This window comes from Fulmarus glacialis, unplaced genomic scaffold (assembly GCF_000690835.1).
Source record: "Fulmarus glacialis isolate BGI_N327 unplaced genomic scaffold, ASM69083v1 scaffold41761, whole genome shotgun sequence".
Lineage (NCBI taxonomy): Eukaryota > Metazoa > Chordata > Aves > Procellariiformes > Procellariidae > Fulmarus > Fulmarus glacialis.
Genome location: NW_009192926.1, coordinates 28517 through 50131, shown reverse-complemented (window position 1 = coordinate 50131; position 21615 = coordinate 28517). Strand labels below are relative to the sequence as shown.

Sequence of the window (21615 nt, the reverse complement as noted above, 5' to 3'; positions counted from 1 at the left end):
AGTTGTGAATAGTCACTTTCGCTTCAGAATCTCACCAGCCATCGTCTGACAACATTATTTTGTCTTGATACAGACCCGGCACGATGAAAGCTGCTTAACTCTGGCGAGACAGACTGGCTACTCTGTAGCTTTGACTGATTCAGGAATGTACTTTCAACATTGTCACTGAAGATTCATAGTTTGGTGCTAATGATGTTAACTCTTTCTTTTTTGGAATTTTTATGAAAATAGTGTTTAATTCTACCCAGGCATGTAATGATAAAGTATATATCATAATGCTGTACTGTGCAGGTAAGTCAACTCATCAATAGCACTCAGAGCTGCTCCTTCTGTATGACAAGGTCATATTGATCAATTTGACTTTGGTTTTGGCTTGTTGATTGTAAGGCCTGATTGTTAAATACTTTGATTAAACTATTAGTCATTAGTTTTATTTTTTGATCTGACTTCTGAATACGTTGCTAAAAACAGTTTGGATTTCCAAGCACATAATCAATAAAATACTGGCCTAAGTGTCAAAGGTGTGGTTTTGTTTTGTTTTTTTTAGTCAACAGTAGAGTCAATATAGGTGAAATAACATCCTCTCTTCTGACTTTAGTGATAAAAACAAAAAAACTTTTTTCTGATTAGAGAGCCTACTACATTTTGATATCTTAAAAAAAAATTAGAGAGAATCAAGATATTCTGCATGTTTGTAACTTAAGTACGGGAATCACTGTGGAATTTAATCCTAGAAATAAGAAAAAGTATTTTTTGTACTGGGATGGGAAGATGCATTTTGTCTAGGAAGCAATGCAGCATTCATATCGATATCCTCCAAATCTGAGGGGACTTCATAGTGTCTTTGTACATTAGGTCTTAGGTGAGCGTTCTTCCATCAGTTTGTCCGACTGCATTTTGTCCAAACTACAAAGTGATGATACTTCGTTGTTGGAGAAGATAGGAGATCCTGGGGTCTCTGTTAGGATATGTTCCTGGGACCTGTTCTAGGATTTAATTTAATTCATTCTTCCCAGTAGTGCCTGCATATGTACATGTTAAGCTTTTCTGTAGCGCTTGTTACCGAAACACCTGTATCTCACAGATAAACCAGTGTATGGTTCTGGTACAAGTATTCTTGCACTTTCTCTGTCTCTGAACCACTGTGAAGCTTCAATTGTTGCATTTCCTTTACGAGGAGGCAGTGACTTGCAAAGAGGTGGGATTTGCAGCGTGTTCTGCCATCAGAGTTCTGCTCTGCTTGATCAGCTCTAGCATTTACAGAAAGAAACCTCATGAATGTGAATAAACACCTCTTTTATTAGGTCTTGGCTCCAGTGACTGGTATACTCCAGATAGTTAGAACAAGGTTAGCAGTAGAATATCTGCACTGCTGGATCTAGATGTGTTGACAGTTGCAAAGTCCAGAACTGGGCACAGACTTTATAGTGGTTTGGGGCAGTTTGCTCTCCTGGAGTGAAGCTTTGATGACAGCCTCGGGATGCCCACGCAAGGTGAGGAACAGGACTAGTGTGAGAGCCCGATGATAAACGATGGAGCTGGTCACGAGGAAAATAAGTTAAACTGGTATATGCACAGAATGTTTTTAGGTAATACTTTGAGAGCAAGTTAGGCCACTCAAGATAGACTCTCCAGTATGATGTATGTGTCTTGAGTGAAGCTGTACACACAGAAGAGGACCAACTTCATCTTCTGGTTTTGGCTCCTGGGTGAGATCAAATATAGCATTGAGTAGTGGTATTCCTTTGTGTGCTTGTTAGGAAACCTGCTGTATTTTTCTGTGTTGCTTCAGATGGAGATACTTCTCTTACTCTGGTCTGAACTTTTTTGTTTTAGTCAGTTACTTGACTCTGTCTCCCGTAAGAAGTCAGATTACAAATTTCTTAAGATTTGTTGTCTTAAATATTTAGGTATTCTTTTTGCTCAATGTGTTGTTTCCTGTCCAAGCGAAGCTGCCAAAATGATTACATATTTATCTTACAGTGCTTTACAGTAAGATTTACAAGGTGAAGTCAGTTATTAGGTCCTCAGAGGCAATGCAGCTTGTCCCATCTCTAGTGCTGGATTATTTGTGCTTTTCAGCTGAGGGCTGCCTGGTTAGCTCTTGGTGTAGCAACCTGAGGAGTCACTTCAGTTCACACAACTAAGACACCTTGGCAAGCATCTGACCACGATGGCCATGCAAAATCTGCACTTGCCCGAATGGGCTGGAGGACATTGCCCTTTTTTAACTGCTTGCTGGCACCATGACAACCATAATATTTTGCATATGATTGAATGTTGATAAATATGGCCAGGATGATGGGCATTGGCTCAGTTGCACATTAGATGAACTTAGCCCTGTATCTTCAGAGGATGTTGACTCCTCGGGTAATATCGCTGTAAGAGGAGGAAGGTGAAGTTGAGCTGTTAGTTGTATAGAGTATTTATCTTGAACAACCTTCTTCGGAAGAATGCCGTGTCTGGACTTGGATGACTGACAGTGTCTGCGACGAGGCTGAATTGCATTACTAGAAGACAGGCTGTGTTTTCTTATGTTAAAGACTTAATTGTCTGGAACCTTGTTCACATAACTTATTGCTTCAGTTCTGGAAAACACTAATATAGTTTCCTTTCATTATGGTAAAGTGTGAAAATTTGTTATCCCTTGTTACTAATAGTAGCCTTGAATTTACTGTTTATAGTTTAACTATTGGAAGTTTTTTGTAACGGAATTTTTCCATGCTATTAGGAAACTTGTTGTTGAATATCCTGTATCTTGGTACTGCATAGGAAATGGATAGCTTTGGCTGAACAGGGTTCTAGAACTCCATGGCAATTTATTAATAGGATCTATATGACTAATTTGGAAAGGCTGCAGTGCCATAGTCTTTCAAAATTTAGACCTGTTTGTTGAAGTAAGATAACAGAATCTCCTCACCCCTCCGGACACTGAGTAATGCCCCCAAACATCTGAAGAGATCCAACTTATCCTCCATTTCTCTGGCTTATTAATTCTTCTGCTGGCAATTTGTGCAAGAGAGAGGAACAAAGGAAATAATTTAAAAATGGTTGTGAATGATGTGAATTCATGATTCTTAGAAGGTATGGTGCCTTATCAGGGGAGTGATGTCCCTTTTTTTTTCCATGCAAGCTATTCAACACTGTAAAATTAAGCAAATATGTAGATTTTCTTAAGGTTGTGGACACCTGAGGACAGTGACTCCACAAAATGCCCAAGTAATAGAACTTCATAGACTCTTATTTTGGAAACAAAGTTTGCTTTGAGTAGTAGATGTTTTGTAACTTCTGTGAAAGTGTCTTGGGTATATAATATGTCGAGATTTTTTTTAGAAATCAGTGGTAAGTGGATGTTTTCTCAGTGATGGGGGCGTCCTCAGTTAAATTTTTAGCATGTTTGTAACCAAGCTTTTTTCCCCCCCCTTTTTTTTTTCTTTTTTAATTTTAATTCCTGTGTTACTAAACTTAAAGATACCCCTCCCTCCCAGTTCTGATACATGGCAAGTGGGGAATATATTGCCAAATGGTAATAAAAATCCTGCACAACTCTGTAATACCATTTGCAATTTTTATAAAAGAAGTCATTTTTTCAAATCTTTTTATATATATAAATGCACCAGAGATGTACCAGAACTTGCTTTTCATTTTGCAATTAGGAAGGTGACTAACCTTTGTCAAGTCGGGGCCCTCTCTGCCCCGAATGTGAAGGTGTGCCGGGTAAGGTTCAAGAAACGTGTTGCATTTCTGCTGCCATGTGCTTAGCAGCGGTTCCTAATTCCACTTATGGTGTTGCTCTGTTTTAGATCAGCTACAAAACCTTCTTGCTGCCTAGCTAAGCTATACTTTCCCTGCTGGAAAGTTACAAAAACTCTCATAAATAGAAAATGTGAAGAGAGTGGCTGAGAAACCCTTTATGTAACTGTTTGTCGGATTTAAGATCCGTGGTGTTGTTTTCATGACATTAAGAGAAAATTGGAAGTCTGTGATCTCAGCAGAGTTTAATAGGTAATCAGTTACCTGCTTTGCTTATTAACAAGCTATTGTGTATCAAGTGTAATTTTCACACTAAGACATATTCCATCTCTAAAGTCGAAATGGGAGTTATGAGCTGGTATGTGCTCCTGAATCTAGGTCTTCTGTTCAATCTGGGATGTAGCCATTAGTCCAGCATTTTGTCTAAATAGCAGCTTTGCATTGCGTTTGCTGGAGTTGAAAATATTTCTGTTATATCACTTCTTGGACTCGTTACTGTAAAGTGCTTGTCTCTTAGAAAATATAAGCAGTGTTACAGATCATTAGTATTAGCTGCCATTGCACACCTACTGCAGGAGAAAATAAGATGCCTAATGTTAAAAGAGAAAGTGCTTTTCTGGTCTTTCTTCTTAAAAAAAGATACTGTTTTCCTTTGTCAAGGACCTATGTGATTAGATACTTATCCTCCTTCATTCCTGGGAGAGCGGACATTGTGGTTCATACTTCTGTTTTGTGATACAAGATTTCATATAGATGATTTTGTCTGTGGAATCTGTGTCGTTCTCCCCCTAAAAGGAATTTGTAAGCAAATTGGCTTTCTAAAACATGAAAGAAGCCTAGAGCAAACTCTTTGTCATCACATTCCTGATCAAATCTAGCGTTTGCCTTCCACAGAGTTCCTAATATTTAGTAATATCTGTGATTTCCCCCGGGGTTGCTTAGGTGAACATAATAAGTGAGAGCTGTTGAAAGAGAAAAGAATGAAGACTGGCTGCATCATGAGCTAAATTGGGTGAAAACTATTTTGGATTGTATATGTGTATGTGTTTTGTATGTAGTTTTCAAAAATCATGCTAGTGCCAATTCATATGTTTCTTACCTTCACAGTAAGTTATTCATCAGAGAAAGAAAATACCAGCTATTCAACAAAGTTTACGTAGATTACTGAATTCTTACTCATATCTGCTTCAGAAATTATGGGGTGATTATTCACATCATCTTAATTTTAAACTCCAAATTTAGGGCTGCATAAGTACCTGAACTGAATGGAGGGACCAGAGGATAATTGCAAACCCTCAGTAGAAGCGTGCCTCTCTCCACTGACTGCATAGGGAGTGTGGTCTTGTAAATGAAGGACTTCAGATGCCTTAGGTAGGAGGTCTCGAATAACCTCTGTTTCCATTTGTTACAACACCATTTGGCTGAACATCTCAAACAAATCTGTAGAGAGCACGACAGTTGAAAAAAAGGGAAGTGTTCCCATTCATCTACTGAGGTGTCAGCAAGTACTAGCTGCTGTCTGAAAACTTCGCTCTGACTTGCACAAATGCAGTCTCCTGAGCATCTCCTGCAGTATCACAAATAAATGTGAGCCCTTGCCATAAGATGTGTGCCGTGAGCATGGCTCTGTATGTGTTTAATATTTTTAGAACTAGTTTGGGGTTGAAAAAGTGCTTTCCAAGAGTTGTACTGTTACAGTAATTTCTGCAGAGATTAGAGGAAAACATTTGGACAAACCAGTGTTAGGTCCTCAATAAAGAAAAGTTCTCTTCAGTTTTTCAGCCAGAAATCACATCTGTGACTTTTTTGTGACTTTTTGGCATTAAGATGTCACCCAACTTTGTTCCTTTGACATAATTATTTGCTTTTTCTTGTATTTCAGATACCTTGATTTAGAACACTTAAAATTAAAATACAGGAAACGAAACGGACAGGAAGAATGTCTTAAACTTTGTGCTGTTTCGATTTTAAACTGCTTAATCCTGCACTTTGCTTCCTGTGAAGTGTTAGAGCAGTTTATGCCGTGTCATCAGCCTCTGCTCATTTCCAGGGTGGTAGACAGACAGAGAAGCCTAAAGGGAAAGTCTTTTGTGTATGTGTGTGCGCGCTTCTTTCCAGATACAGTGACATGGGACTTTATCTGTGGTTTGTGTCTGCACTTGGGGAAGCTTCTCTAGCCATGCTTTAGTCCATCCTTGGAACAGCATCGTTCTAGCCTTCATTTGCTGGGCTTGACAGAAATCTGGTCTGGATGATCTGGGATCTCTGATGTAAGTCTCAAGTAGCCACTTGGATCTTCACTGTTGGAGTCTGTGGAAGAATAATATTTAATAGAGATAAATTCCAAAGCTCCTTCCTGTTTCTCATCCAGAGGCTTTTGATATTTTCACACACTAGCAGCTATGCAAAAGTGACAGTTAAATGGCTATATAGTAGGTATTAGTACTTGTATGTGGACTGAAATCACACTTACCAGAGCGTTGTGGGGTTTTTTTTCTAGCTTGGGATGAATTTGAGCAGAGCTGATTTTTTTTTTTCCCCCCTTAATAATTTAACACACAGAGCATAAGTGTGTTCCGCCTAGATGTTACTTATAAACTTCAAATATTAAAATTACTTTTCGAATGTCGAGAAGCAGCAGCACATTTTTTCTTCTGCATTCTGTGTCTTTGTTTCTGTAAACTTTTGGAATTGATGTCTGTGAATGAAATGTATGTAATTTACTTTTCTGTCTCTGATTGTAGTATTTGATTTGTAACTTTATGCATGACTGGTGAAAGTTAATCACTTACACGTTGTTTAAGATAATTTTCTCTTTTTGTATTTCAAAAACACAAGATGCAGTTGTTCTTGCATAAAATCTTAACTTAAAAAGTCCCCCAAACACCAAGCAGTAATGAAATAGTGTTTTAAAAACAGCTTAAAATTTATGGTAGCTACATCCTTACTGTGCTTTACTACTTAGGCAAAAGTAGTTTTCAAATAAAATATTAAGGATGATTAAGCGATATTTTTAAATTATTGGTTTTACTTTGTTCATCACTGTACATTCAAATCTGAATAATGCTGTGAAAGTGAAATAGCATTTTAATATTATTATGGACTCAAAATAGCATATAGTTTTTAATTACAAGAATCAAAGCAAAGTGACAAACTGAATGTGAATTATGTCTAAATTTAGTAGGTGGCTTATGTATAATACTTAAACTAGCAATTAACAAAAAATGCTAATATGTTTGAGTCAGCTTTGTCATCTTGCTACTACGTTTTTCTGAGTTTAACTTTTGTTGGAGTTAATTTTATCTTCTTCTAGTTATGATGTGAGTGCTTTTGTCTGTAGAATGCTCTGGGATTCAGAGTGTTCCAAGGGTGAATTCGGTTATTTTTAGGAAGGTTAAACATCTAGATGTTCCCTACAAAACCTTTTCCAGGAAAGCATTTTGTTCCTGAGCAAGAAAGATCAGCAGAAATATAAATGCAGCACAACAGCATGTAATCTCTGGCTTCTCAGGGGACTCGGGTATTTTCAGACTGGTCTGTTGCTTAAAGTAACTCTGAGGATTACGGAAGGATTTTGGGAGGATTTACCTCTGTAGTATTTTTGTAGGTGGCTTTGAGACATGGGAATCCAAAACAGGGATGAAACTGAGCAGAGGTGCCAAATTAGAAAAGAAGGAATGGTTGTGGGGGACATAAGAAATGCCTTTGCAATGTTTCTCAGACTCTGGGTGTTTGCATTCTGGCTGAAAAAAAGTAGATTTTTGATTGGGGTAGGTTGATTTGTAGAAAATCGTCCTCTATCAGTGTTAAACAGTTTTCTGGATTCAGAAAATACAAAAATGTTACAGGTACGATACAGGATTTGGAGAAGAAAACTTAGGTTGTACGTAATGGTTTTAAGGCATTCCCATATACATTTTATGTTTATGGGGAAAAACCTCAAGAAAGTTCTGGAAGTTAAATGAACTAAATGTGTTTAACTGAAATAGCTTTGTAGAGAGCTAGACTTCTGTTTTATATGAGCTGTCTTACACCCTTGATTATACAGAATACTGCTTTAAAAATGTATCCTGGCTGCCTAGCTTGAAACTTGAATGGCTAGAACAAAAGTCTTATGCAAATATGCTAATGTGTTTTGAAATTCCAAATTTCAGCAATATTGATTGCTAAAAAATTGCATTTGCAGCTGAGGGGTATTTTTCCCCCTTATCAGTTTCCAGGTGCTGCTTAGAGAACTGTGACATTCCTTTTTCACTTTCTTAATACATTTTGAGTATCTTTAGCTCTACGCTTTTTTTTTCCTCAATCAGGAAAACCTAAGGTTTTCAAATTTTAGTTAGTTACTATACCAATTTTCTAATATTGTTGATATGGTGGTAAATATATTTGTGGTGAGAGGGAATTTTTTTAACTAACTGATATGTAGGTGGTTTATGTACTCCCTGAGGATTTCAAAACCTCTCGTGTTTATGTATTGAAAAGCTTATGTCTCTCCAGTTGTATGTTAGCTGGTCTAATAAGAAATTGCTCCTCTCCACAAATACTGTTTGATTTCACTTATATGCATTGTGATAGCGTGAGACTGTTCCTGAGTTAAAAAGACTATTTTGTTAATTTGAAATGCTTAAATCTGGTCATTTGCTTTAATTTGAATTTTGTTATTTACTACATGAAAACGTGAATCGAAATAGATGCTGAAAGATCAGCATTTAGGCTTCCAGCATGTAAAATTTCCTGGAAAGCTGAGTCCTCTATTATAGCATCACCAGCATGTCTTCAAAACCACATAGTGTTTGTCTTATAGTAGCTCCTAGATGCCAGGCGTATCTTAACTCATTTTGAGCCTGCTGGTACGTGGACATCCCTGTTAAGCCCTGTGGTTCTGTATTTTTCCGAAAAGTATTGAGCTATTAATTCCCTAACCCTTAGGGAAATTATTGTAAGTTAATGTAAAAATTGGAGACTGTTGTTTCAGTGGGCTTCAGGATTCATACAGAAGTGTCAGTTTGCACTTTTCAAAGCAATTCTGTTAAAGATGGGAAAAATAGAAGTTAACCTGACTTGTATTTATGAATTTTCCTTTCTATCCATGTGGTTGGAAGTGTAATGATTTTTAATAACACCTGAAAAGTCTGATGCGGCTGCTCCTAGCAGTGCTGGATTGGACATCTGTCCGGGTTAGAGTTCTGTTGTTGAAGACTTAATCTGACTCTGCTGTAACATTTAATGAATACCTAAGTAAAAACATTTTTTTAGAAGTGGATCACTGGTCTGATGTGTTCCAGTTTGTCTAGCGAACAACACCCATTAAATGAGTACAACTTGAATTAATGAAATAAAATGAATGTTAAACTGAGAGGGAGATGTGAACAGAAGTTACCATCTTGGGTCCTTTTGCTACGGAGTGTCAGTTGTATATTTAGGATGACCATTGCAAATTAATGCATGACCTGTGAATAGGAGAGGACTTGCTTTCCTGTGTAATGTTATCTTGATGCCTTTACATAGAAGTTTGCTTTTTAAACGGCAAACATTTTTTCTAGTAAAAATAATGTTTTTGGTTTCATTTGGGATTTCTAGTAGCTTTTGAACCTAGTTACTCCTGGGCTTGCAGAAATATTACATGCTCTGTGTTGTCTGACACTGATTTGGTGTGTCTGTTTCAATTCTGTGTTTGTAGAAGAAGAATGGTACATAATGAAATGACAGTATCTCTGTGATAAAACTAGTTAAATTTTCAAGTGGGCGTAATTTGATACTGGTCAAATATAAGTTTCACTTGGTCCTGTACATGAAGCCTCATGTACTTCAGTTTGTCCGGAAGGTTTATGTGGTGCAATATTGAAGACATGACAGCTGCTGTTATGAAAGTTTGCTGTTAATAAGCCTGGCAACGTTCAGAGGCTCAACATGTGAGATGCCTCTAATAATCTGAACATCGTTTCATTAAACCTCCACTGCTTAGAATGAGTACAAAAGAGCAGTAGGACACGTTCTCCTTCTTTTTCTTGTTTCTCAGGACTGAAAAGAACATACTGGATAATACATGTGGAACGAGTCCGTTTGTTTTTTGTGTTTGGGTTTTGTTCCTCCCCCCGCCCCCGAAAGCACAATGCATGAAAGTGGAAGAACTGCCATCTCTTGTGTTGTCGCTAGTGTTCGTGTGACTGTGGACATGTTGATCTGAAAATGAACTTGAATTTGAGGGGGAAAAAATTGTTCAACCGGATCAGTTTACCATTTGGTGTTGGGAAAGAATGTGAATTCCCCTATTGTTAGTAACACAATTTTAGGTCATTTTAATCTCGTATTTGGTGTTTCCTTTTGCCTGTGTGCCTGCTTCTCCCCTTACTGTGTATTTTTCTAGGCTAAATAAACTCAGTTCTTAGCTCTCCTAGTCATCTTAGAAACTCTTTTCTGCACTCGTTCCAGTGACAGGCTGATAGTTCTGCTCACAGTAAAGCTAAATTCACGCTTAAATATACCAGTGCCTGTCTTCTCCCTGAATAGTCCTCTGTCCTTCCTGTGCTGAATTTATTGTTTGCTCTTACAAAATAGGATTAAAAAGAAGAGAAATGAAGAGGAGAGAACACCTCAGGAAAAATGTGACTACAGAAGCGTACTTCTGTTAAGAAGTACAGTATTTCTGTACTAAGTATTAGTAGGCTCAGTACTATGGGCAAATCATAATGCTCATAATGCAAAACCTTAATTGATTTCTGTACTAAATCATACAATTTTAACAAGTTAATTGCATTAGAGTCTGTTTATATGCATTTAGTGCCATACCAACAATTAAAGCTGAAGTTCTGTTTCCTAGCTTCGCGCTACCCTGAGTCACCGAGCCTTTGGCACAGGTACCTTGGAAACATGCTGCGTTGATTGTCTGTATTTCTTTGTAGTGTATCATTTTGGTGCTTTATACTTAGAAGTTTTCTTCCTGTAATAAATACATGTAGCTCTCTGATTCACTTGTTTCTGTTTTCTTTCTGTACTAAGTAAGATAGCCATTCTTTCCCTTTGATTAAGAGACTGTGGAGTGTGTCGTGTGCTTGTGGGTGTGAGAATTTTAACTCAAGTTAATAGGGAGTCAATGACTTGCATCAGAACAGGAGCAAAATCCCAGTTTTAAGCTTAATTTTCCCCGTCCACCGCCTCAGTTGTAACTGAACTAATCATGGGAATCGTTGTGTGTTCAAATATGGCATTGTGCATTCTCTCTGGGTGGGATCCATTCAGCAGTGAAAAGCTGCTGATTGACATACCGGTAATGTAGATCCTAATGCTTGAATTTTTTTGCCTGTTTAAAGAAGTTTATTCTTTATAAAGAAGTTGCCTTGCATTTGCTTTTTAAAAAGCAAAATATGTTGCTGTTTGATTTTTTTAGAATTACATGGTTTTGTGAACAGCAGTGCATTATTCCTCTACAAGTGAAGTACTGGAACCATGAAATATTATCATTACAGTATTACAGAAAACCTGGTGTGAGATTTTATTTAAAGCTTTTCACTCTAACTACATGTAAGGTTTGTTCTTTTGCTGGGTTTTTAAAAATGTTTTAAACTCCTTGTTTTTCACTTACATTGGAAAGTAGAAGGGGTGTTATTTTCAGTCAGTGCTTCTGCTTCAATGAGGAAATTAAACGTACCTTAAATGTTCTGGGTTCAACTGCTGGTAGTTCCTTGACCCACTTGAAGCTCATTTTTCCCCCACGAGGACTTTTTTCTTGTATTATCAGGAATAACGATGATACTTCCTGCTTATATCAATATGCCTTTTAATCATATTTGTATGTTTGGAGAATAGATTGATTCATCTTAGGTGTTTGACTTTTGTGTGTCTGTCTGCCAAAGTAATCTGATAGTGTTGTAGAGCTTTTAGTCTACTACAGATCCAAGAAGCTTTTTGTTGTTCTTGAGATGAACAAGTGTAGAGCTGAAGTCTTACTATCACCCACTTTTCTAAATTTAGAAAAACTTAGTCTGAGTGGCACAGTTTTAAAGTACTCAAAAGTAAGGCTAGTCCAGTATGACCAGTTATATGAGCTTATTTTGGTGTTCTGGGAATATGTGGGAGAGAAGGTTTGGTTTGGTGTTTTTTTTTTTCCTCTTAGTCAAAACAATTTTTTTGTGTGTATGTAAGACACTTTTACAGGACATGTTATTGTCAGAGATGGTACATAATTGGCAATAGCTTGCAAAGTAAATATGAATCTCTTAATTGTGAGACAGAGATGAGATATTTGCTCACCACTGTCTTCCTGGTCCAGATGGAGCAGCAGTGAAGATTGGGACAAATATTTAATTCCAAATAGTGAAAACTCCCATGTTTTATCAGCTCGGACAACTTTTCGTTATAGCTTAGGGTCCTCTGAGATGCTGTTGGCTGAAAGTAATAACCTGTGCAGCAGTAGCTGTGTTAACAATGTTGAGTCATGGTATAAATTGCATGTCAGCATTTTCACTGCAGTGGCTTCTAACCTTGCTCGGAACAGCTCTTCCTGCTCCTGTAAGAGCAAAATACCCACACTGAGCCCACATCGAGTCTGTTCTGACTGTACCGTGGCTGGCAGCAGTAAGCGTTAGGTTGTAGACATCTCACTATATAGCTTGGACGGGGCTTTGTTGTTGAATGGGGGATTCTTGTGCAGGAGAGGCTTGTACTCGTTTTTCAAGCAGTAAATGTATTTTATTGTAAACTGGAAGTAGGGAGCATCCTCGTGTTTTAGGTGATTGTAGTCATTGTTAATGAGCTTTTCTGTTAAGTAGAAAAAGGCTTACAGAGATCAAAACATAGATGGGAGCCTAAGGTGAAGACTTCGGGGAAGTTTTTATCTTCTTCCTGTAACTAGCGTAAGTGCCATAAAATGAAACCTAGCGCTAAGCAGTCTTCTGTCTAATGCACAACTGTACTACCAAGTGGTTGAAAACTCTGGGTTGCATATATGACTGGGATGTAAATTGACACCTTTATAACCCAAAAAGGTCTTAGCTGTCAAAATTGCAGAAAACTTTCCTGTGCCGGGGATAACCACTGACATTTCCAAACAGCCCTTCCTGAAAGCACAATGTTGTTTGCATCATGATGAGGCTGTCTAGCATAAAACTGTAGACAGCTTGCACAGTGGTACTCTGTAGACTTAAATTACAGTAACCACTCTCTTGATTTGCCTTTTTTTCTGATGTAAAAAGGGCTATTTTTGGAAAATTCATGCAGTTGAAAGTGGTAATTTAGATAAAAGAGCTGTTTCAGCAAAGCTTTGGGGTAGGCTAAATATTGGACTGACCTTTGCAGAGTTCACTGGTCTGTTGGAGTTTGAAAATTTACACAAAGAAATATGCTTGTGGCTCTGGCGAGAAAGGATTGTGCGTAACAGATCTTGATTTGACCTCCTCTCTTCTCCCTCCTTACAATCTTCCTTTTGATTTATTTGTGGAAGGTGGAAACAGTTTTCCAGATGAGGAAAGTCTTCCTATGTGGTCAGTTCGTTCTTGTGGCTAAGCCGCAGCCTTCTTGCTTTATCAGATGCCTCATACATACATTTATATATATATTTTCATAGTTATATATTTACATCTTGTTCTGATATTTGCTGATCTTAATTCTTCCACAAAGCATTATATTAATATTTTTGTTTGGCAATTTACATGGTACTACAGCAAAACTTGAATCTATCCTCTGCAGTACACTGAAGTGTTCTATAAATTGATAAACTATGAATACAATTACAGAGAAGACAGTTGCTTTACTTAGTTCAGCAAATGAGTCTTACCTCTTTTTCTCATTCTCATGAAACATGTTTTTTGACATACTAATAGTTTGGCCCTTGCAAAGGCAGTATGGCTACTTCTTGTACCTCACTGAATACCCTTACGTGTTAATGATGCTGGGGTTTACTTGACAGTCTCGTTAGTGAATGGCCAGTACCTCAAGATGCTGTACTGTGGTAGGACCATGCAGCTGTAGCAAAGGTATCTGGAGTTATAAAAGCGTACAGGTGCTCAAAGGGCTTGTGGGGAGAGAGAACTTTATTACAGTTTTCAAGAGATGGCTACTACTGCATGCTGCAACCGTAGAGTTTACGAGTGAAAACAAATCTGGAAGGACTGAAGTAGCACCAAATATTATAAGATGTTGTCATAGATTGCAGCAACTACAGTACCTGTGGTCTGTTTTGAAAACCAACTTAATTAAACCAGTGCTAACTTCTGTGTAGAAGGTTAGTTAGAGGGAAATAGGAAGGTTAGTTTTGTTTAATTTACATTAGCTCCAGTAAAGATTGGATTACAGGTGTGTGTATTACAATGTGCTTAATCAGACCGAACTGTAAGCTGCTCCTGAAAGGGTTTTAGTCCCACCTTGTCCCTGGCCACATGTTGACTCCTTTCATCTTTGCGTCTTTTGGCACCTGGTAATTGTGCAACTGCTGGCCTGAATGAAAACTCACTTCTCAAAAATGATAATTTGCCAGGTCAGCTTGTTGGTTTGCTGGGGTAATTTTTCCACCTCTTTCTTCTTTTCCTGCCCATGAGTAAAAGAAGTTTTACTAGCAAACCCCAAGCTAATTGTAATGGCAAATGTTTGAAAAAGGAGGTTTTGTTGGCAGAGCTCTATTAATGTCACTGAAGTCAGAGGTGAGCTAACTTAAGGTGGCTAGAATTTACAGTGTAGGGCTGACCTGTTAGTCTCTCTTGCCTCAGACTTTTGATTTTCAAACCAACATAGGCAAATCCTATCTTAAGCTGGAGTCCTTTAGATTTAACTGTCAAGAAGGGGTAAAAGTAATAATTGTTTTAAAAATGAAAACTAGGGCTGTGCCTTGGCTCAGCAGTTTGCTGGGGCTGGTCTGTAGTAGGATGCCAGTGTTCTGGGACAAGTTAGCTGATCTGAAACAGCTCAATTAAAGTAAATATGACACAATTAAAATACAAAATTGAGTAACACAGTCACTACTAACAGGCTCTGTGTTTTGATATCAAATGTGTTTTTCCATAGATTCTTGTTCAGCTTAACTCGCTGAAATAATACCTACTAACTTTTCTTCCATGGGGATCCATTATTGCAGTCATCATTGTATGGATGTTTTGTTCACGTTTTCAAAAAATGTTTGCAGTCGTGTATACTTGTGATACAGTTTCAAAATCTACTTCTGGAGAGGATTCCTTCACTGGTGATGACATATATTTGGCAGTAAAAGCATGCCCTGTTTTTCATGACATCTTGTTTTTCTTTCTTTGAGAAAGAAAGAAAGAAGGGGAGGTTCCCAGGTCTTCTTTTGTTTGTCTGTTTTACAGGAAAAACCCCAACCCAAACCAAATCAACCAAACAACCCTTCTCAATAAAACAATGAACCTCAAAAAAGTAAATTTATTTTTTTGTGTAGGTAAGAGGTGAAAATTATGTATCCAGGTTCCCATTCGGTCTACAAATGGATAGTATGAAATAAAAAAGCCTGTGTTTTCTGTTGCAGCAATGTCAAAGACGTTCAACATGTTTTTGGATATTTATTTTGGTTCTGGCTACTTAATACTCAAACAGATACGTGTGTCCAGTACAACTTATTTGAAGATGTAATTTTTCTCCGTTAACCACTGATTGCAAATTTTGCTTCCAAGTATCCTGTTTAGTGTGGTTCACCAGAGCGGTGGGGAGGTCAGGAGCTGAGGATGCTTTTGAGGTGCAGGGACGCCGTTCTGTGTTGGTTGAAATAATGCTCCTTTGAAAGAGTAAGGTATTCTTATGCTTCCATGCAGGGACTGGAAGTTGTGCTCCCATTCCTGCGGGGAAGTGAGTGCTCCAAGCTGAATGTGAAATCTGGAAATCTTCCAGTTACTGTAATTCTTAAACACTGTGAAACATGTAATTCTTTGTTCCGTTGGCAAACAGACGGGTGAAGTAAAAGGGTAGCTCAGATAATGTTTTTAACAGAAAAAGTTTTTTTTCAAGATTTCTTCTCAAAGTGAGCTCAAAGAGTGTTTTCTCTTAGTCATTTAGTTGGGAGCTTGGCATTTCGTTTTGGAGGGAGAGTTTTAGGAAAGCAGCTTTCTGGAAAGGGTGGACAAGGGAATTGGGTTTTTTAGTTGGATGTGGAAAAATATGTGCGTGTGTGTATATATGTGTGTATATATGTATCTAATAGTGTGAAAATGTGGTTCTGAGCCCTGTGTCTGATAAACAGCAGAATTACTCTCCGGTTACAACTTTGAAATGCCTGCCTGAGCCCTAACCAAGTCTGCGTAGGAAAATCTGGTTTCAGTGGGACATCTCAAATTACTCTTTTTTTCACTTCAGACTTGCTTTAAGTTTTTTTCTGATATGATCCATGTTTCCATAAATTACTCAGACTTAGCAGACCTTATCTGCATGTGACAATGAGATGAAATTGTAAACTTACTTCAGAAAACAAGCTATTCCTTTAATGTGAGTGAAGCCATAGCAATTTGCTTGTTTTTCCTATGAATCACACTAAAGAATGGAATAGTGTTGAGATATGTTTACAGCTGTGGGTGCCATGACTTCACGCTTAAAATTATACCTTTAACTGTTACACTCAGATTTAACTTTGGTTTGGCAGCAAGCCTAATGGAGGCCCTTAAATATGTATATATCTTGCACATGTAAGGCAGTTGAAAGAGGCTTTTTAGTTATACCCTTGACCTGGAATCCAGTAAAGGAAAGAAGTAGTATTGGTTTTACCTACGGAGTGAGTCCGCCCGCCAACCAAATGAGTATTTGCGCAATTAACTGTAATTGATCTTCACGTACATGGCGGTGCTCTTTCATGTGCCCTAGGGCTGTGCTCTGGAGTCCTTGAGTTTGATTTGCTCAGCTTAATAAAGGATGCTACAGTGATAGCTCACAAATGCCTTGCACTGTAGCATCAAAAATTAATTGCGCTTAGCAATAAATTGTCCTGATAACTGTATTCTCTCATACTTCTTTTAAGGAATAAGATAATTAGTAGAATGTTTGGAAAATATCAGAGACAAGTGGATTATTCAAGAGAACATTTTCCTTGTGAGTGGCATACTCTTGCACGATCAAAAGAAAATAGATGCATAGGGTCATTGCAGAAGTGTGAAGGTGAACATTGATTTCTGCCTACAGCTGATAGCTCCAAAAACCAGGGGTGGGGCAGGGGAAGTGAGTTGCAAAATGTTTTTTAACTTGTCTTGAATTTACCAACTAGTATTTCTTGACTTTCTGTTTTTCTATTGCTATAGCAATCACTGATGTAATAAAAGTATTAAATAGCTTTTGAAATATGTAAAACCCTTGGAGGAGGGGGAGGCGAGAACTTTCTCCATCCTTGATTTTGTCATTTAGCACCAGATTTCCACCAAAGTTGGTTATTGGGGTTTGGAGTTTTTCTATTTTTTTATGGTTCCTTTTGAAAGAATTGACTGTCTGCTGAGATGGGACCCTCAAACTGAATGCATGCATTCGGCAAGTTCTGAAAATGAACGACGAGTAATAGGGCAGGGAAGGAGGTGCTTCATTGTCACCTGTACAATGGTGGTACCTACCCACGTGGAGTTTTCTTTCAAAGAGAATGGAAATTGGGGAAGTGGGATACATGTTTTGGTGGGCATGGATTATTGTCACTTACCTTGTGAGGAGACAGTGGACATTTGGTAATAAAACTGATATTTTAATTGTAGATGAAGAGTACCATATTGATTGAATAAATAGTCGTCGCTTTTAATGTGGGCTGAAGAGTATTTGAAGTTTTGTGTGGCCACTTCTCAAGCAGCCACATCTTTCAGAATCTGAAATATGTGGGTGAATTAACATATGGATCCAGTTTACTCCAGTTGTGTCTGGTATGATAAGCTTCCCGTGAGTTTTTAAGCACTTTTTGTATAGGAGAAAAAGTATGGACTAAAATTGTAGTCAGAAAGACTTACATTAGATGTCAGGAAAAGTCTTCTCATTTTACCAATGACTGTTTTAAACAACAGATGAGGTAAACATCTGTCATGACTGACTGACTGTCTTTCCCCAAAGTAAGATCAAATTATAACTCAAGGAATTAAATGATCTCCTGACATTCCTGTCAGTGTGAATTTCTGTGATTCTGTGATAGATGTCTGCAAGTTGTAGATTTGGTCCCATTAAACAAAGTAAAAGACCTGTCTCTTCTATTTTAATCCATCCTTACTCTAGCCTATCTCATATGCTTACCTTCCTTTCATGGTTTTATTTTCCTTAATCTTGAAAGCACTTGGATATTATGATCACTGATAAAGAAAAATACCTGATGAAAATGCAGTCTTCTCCCTTCATGTGAACTTTAGTGAAGTTAGTTCATCTACTGCACTTTTCAAGTTGATGTGATTTATTTGTTGCTCTATTGTTTGCATTCTCATATATGTACAGTAAATGCAGGGAAAGTTTACCTTGCTGCTGTTACAACAGCTTTTGTATGAGAATGATTCACATCCAAGGGCTTTAGTATGCCTTGCTAAAAAAAGCGCAGGCTTTTCCTTCCCCTCTTGGCAGAATTTTTCACAATAATTTCTCTTGTACCTGGAAATCAGGGGAGTGATATTTGCTACTGAAACATTGAGGGGCTGAATTTCTTTGATCATTCATTTAGTAGGCTTCTTGTGCAAATAGAAGGAGGTTTTTATTTCAATTCCCTGATCTCTGAGGCGATAGTTTTAGGGTACTTAAGCCAATGCTACCACTGAAAAGTCTTTCCTCTTTGATTTTTATGTCCAGAAGCATGCCAGATCAGGAATCTGAATCACTTGAGAAACCTTCCCATTCATTCTCCGTTATTATTCAAGCAGACAAGTCCCCTGATCTAGTTTTGCAAATGGTGGTGCTGGCTCGGGATGAAGAACGAGAATAGGTGACTGGTAAAAGGTGAGAAGAAGTTGCTTTTGTAATGGCAGTGTTGGTTTGTGGTCATGTCAGACTGGCCCATGACGAGTAGGTTATGCAGAGGGTAATGCTCTGTGCTGTCATCAGGAGACATGTGGTTCCTAGTTCTGTCTTTCTCTTCATTGAACAAAGTGAGTTGCAGATACTTACTGCTCAACATGGAGGGCAGAAAGAAGTACTAGGCTTTCCCTAAGGGACTCCTACTGCTGGTTTGCAAGGACTGTTGAGACTCTTACCAACAAACTGCTTATCTTTTGGTGATAAGGAAGAGCTGAAACATGAAAACCAGTGCTTGCATTGACTGGGTGGTTTTCTTGAGTTGGAGGTGCAAAAGAAATAACAAAAATAGAGGAGTTAAGAAGTAAGTACGTAATAGGAGAACAGTAGGGCTAAAAGAGGGGTTTTTATAAGAAATTCCTAAGCAGTCAGATGACAGAGACCCTGTAGAGTGAAGGTTCACAGTCAAAGACAGGTGAGCTTGGACCTGTGGCCACGGGGGAAAAGAGAGCTTGACCTGCAGCTACTGATACAGAGGAAGGAGAGCTTGCAAGTGTCTGTAATGTAACGCTATTACAGTTGTTGTTTCAGCTTTTATTAGCTGGTTACCATCTTCTCTAGCTGGGAATGAGGCGTGTCTCTGTTCCCCTCGGGAATACAGAAGTTATTCATTTTTTCCCAGAAGAAGGGAGAGTGCTGCTTGGAACGCCAGCTGTAACTGGTGTGGCGTATTTTGCATGGTTACTGTTTGGGACGGGTAGAAGTGGTGGTGTGTCGCAGTGGCTGGGCATCCCTGGAATTGTTCTGTAGGTAAAGGTCTATGGAGCAGTCTGTGCCAGGCTGGAGAGCTCGCTGCTTGGATTGTTGTCTGGACAATACTTGCACTGTATAGCTGTAGGGCTGACACACAGAATATGTTATAGAACAGTGCTTGCTGTGTCTCTGTCTTGGCATGCCTTAGCAGGCTCTGTGTTGTAAGCACTTGCCCATAAAGCTGCCAGAAATAGATGCCTAATGGCAGAGAATTTGCTAAAATTGGTCTCGGCCGTGTAAAGATGCAGGTTCAGAGTGAGATCTCAAGTTGTAGAGAAGGCGTTTGGCAAGTTACCGCTCACTAGCTGGTTGAGAAAAGGAGCTTACAGAGAAAAGTAAGCCATCGGTGTGTTTGGTTTTATAAAATACTTGGGTCTAATATATGGGTCTAATATTATAGTCTAATAACTATTAGTAGTTATTAGTTACTTGACTGAGTTAGCAAGAAGCTGTCTGATAGCCCATTTAAATAACTTATTTCTAAAACAACTTCCTTACATGGATGTTGAATTTCAGGTGTGGTAGTGTAAGAATCCTAAAAAATGTACTCACCTGGGAAAACCAATGGTGTCTTTGTATTTTGAGCATATATATACTAGAATTTAGAAATGGGTTGGTGGTTGTTCTTGTAATGTGGCATGGAGATGAACTGCACTAAAGTCAGTCCTTCAAAAGACAGCAGTCTTTAGCATGGCCTTATCCAGTATTAATTTTCAGAATGAGAATGAAGAATAACAATCTTTTCTTCATGGATTGTCATGTAGTAAGTACTAAGAATTGCTTCTAAAATCAGTATTTAAGTCAAAGGACAGCTATGCACGGGCTTGTGGAAGGTGTCCCTGCCCATGGCAGGGGGGGTGGGAACTAGGTGATCTTTAAGGTCCCTTCCAACCCAAACCATTCTATGATTCTATGATTTTCTGTGCATAAGTTTCCACTACTTGTTCTGAGATTAAATACTTAATTTTACAAAAGTACCTTGTAGAAGGAAGAGGGTTTCGTTTTTATCTGTGGAAGGCTGGTTAAACGTGACTGCACAAAGTCTGCTCCGGCTTTGAAAAATTTTTTAAGTGTGGGGTTTTGTTTTGGTTTTGGCTGATCCCATTTGAGAAGAACGTAGCACTGATGCCGTCTTTGGCTGTGGGAGTATGCCAACTGGCATACTTGAAATGTGCTTATAGGAGAATCCAGTTATATGCATATGGACTCTGTTGGACTTGTAGAAGGTCATTTAAATTTCAGTTAAAAATACAAATGGGTTTGCAGATCACTGTCTGGCATTTTGAATAATATTCAAAACTTTGAAGTAATCTTACTTCTTTGTTCTTTCATGTGATGCTGTCATTTGCTTATTATCTCTAGTCTACACTAATGCATTAGAAAGTGTTTAGTTGGGATCAGGGGTTTTTAGTCTCTTAATGAACTGTCCAGTGGTTAGGATTTTAGGATTCAGTTCTGCTTTCAGGTTTTGTGCAATATAATTAGGTGTTAAAAAGATGCAGGTTTTATTACGATGAGATTCACTTCAGCATTAAAAAATCATTCTTGAAGTTTGCTTGTGGGCTGCTTGTGATAGAAACTTTGGATGGAATCTGGACATGCCTGAGCTGCTCGCTTGACTCCCGCTGTGCGGTTGCTCGTAGACTTGTCATCCTGTGTGTGTTTTGCGTTGCTCTTTGTCCAGCTGGAAGAAGGAAAGTGTGAATATATCTCCCTGGCCCTGTTTGCTGGGGTATGAGTGAACATGAGTTTTCCCAGACCATAATCGCGATGTCCTGCTATAAGATCTCTGTGCGGAGAAGTCAGGAAACATCACTGGTCTGCGATGAGTTCATAATTACACTATTGCACTTTTCTTGTGCAGGATGGAAGGACTTTAATTCTTGTTTCTCCCTTGCACAGAATCAGTAGATAGCTGTCCTAATCGTCACTGTAGCCTATCAGTAGCGTTATGGTGTATTAGATCATTGTTTAGAATGGGCTTGCAGGTATTCAGTTTCTTTCATTGTACCAAAGAGCCCTCAGTTTTTAATACAAAACTTAATGGATTATGCACAGGGCTGATCCATGATCTGTGTATCATCCTTATTTTATCTGATTTATAAATCTTTCTAACATTTACAGCCTTTGACTAATGTTTAGTAATTATGATGAAATGGCATT

General features: G+C 38.3%; 1 protein-coding gene across 1 annotated transcript in view; it reads left to right on the top strand.

Moving 5' to 3' along the window:
* Positions 1–4094: 4094 nt before the first annotated feature.
* Positions 4095–21615, top strand: part of SPPL3 (signal peptide peptidase like 3) — a 43750-nt gene continuing 26229 nt past the window's right edge. Inside the window, exon 1 of the mRNA XM_009587252.1 lies at positions 4095–4111. Within this exon, the coding sequence (XP_009585547.1) occupies positions 4095–4111 (17 nt within the window). The remainder of the gene's footprint in view (positions 4112–21615) is intronic.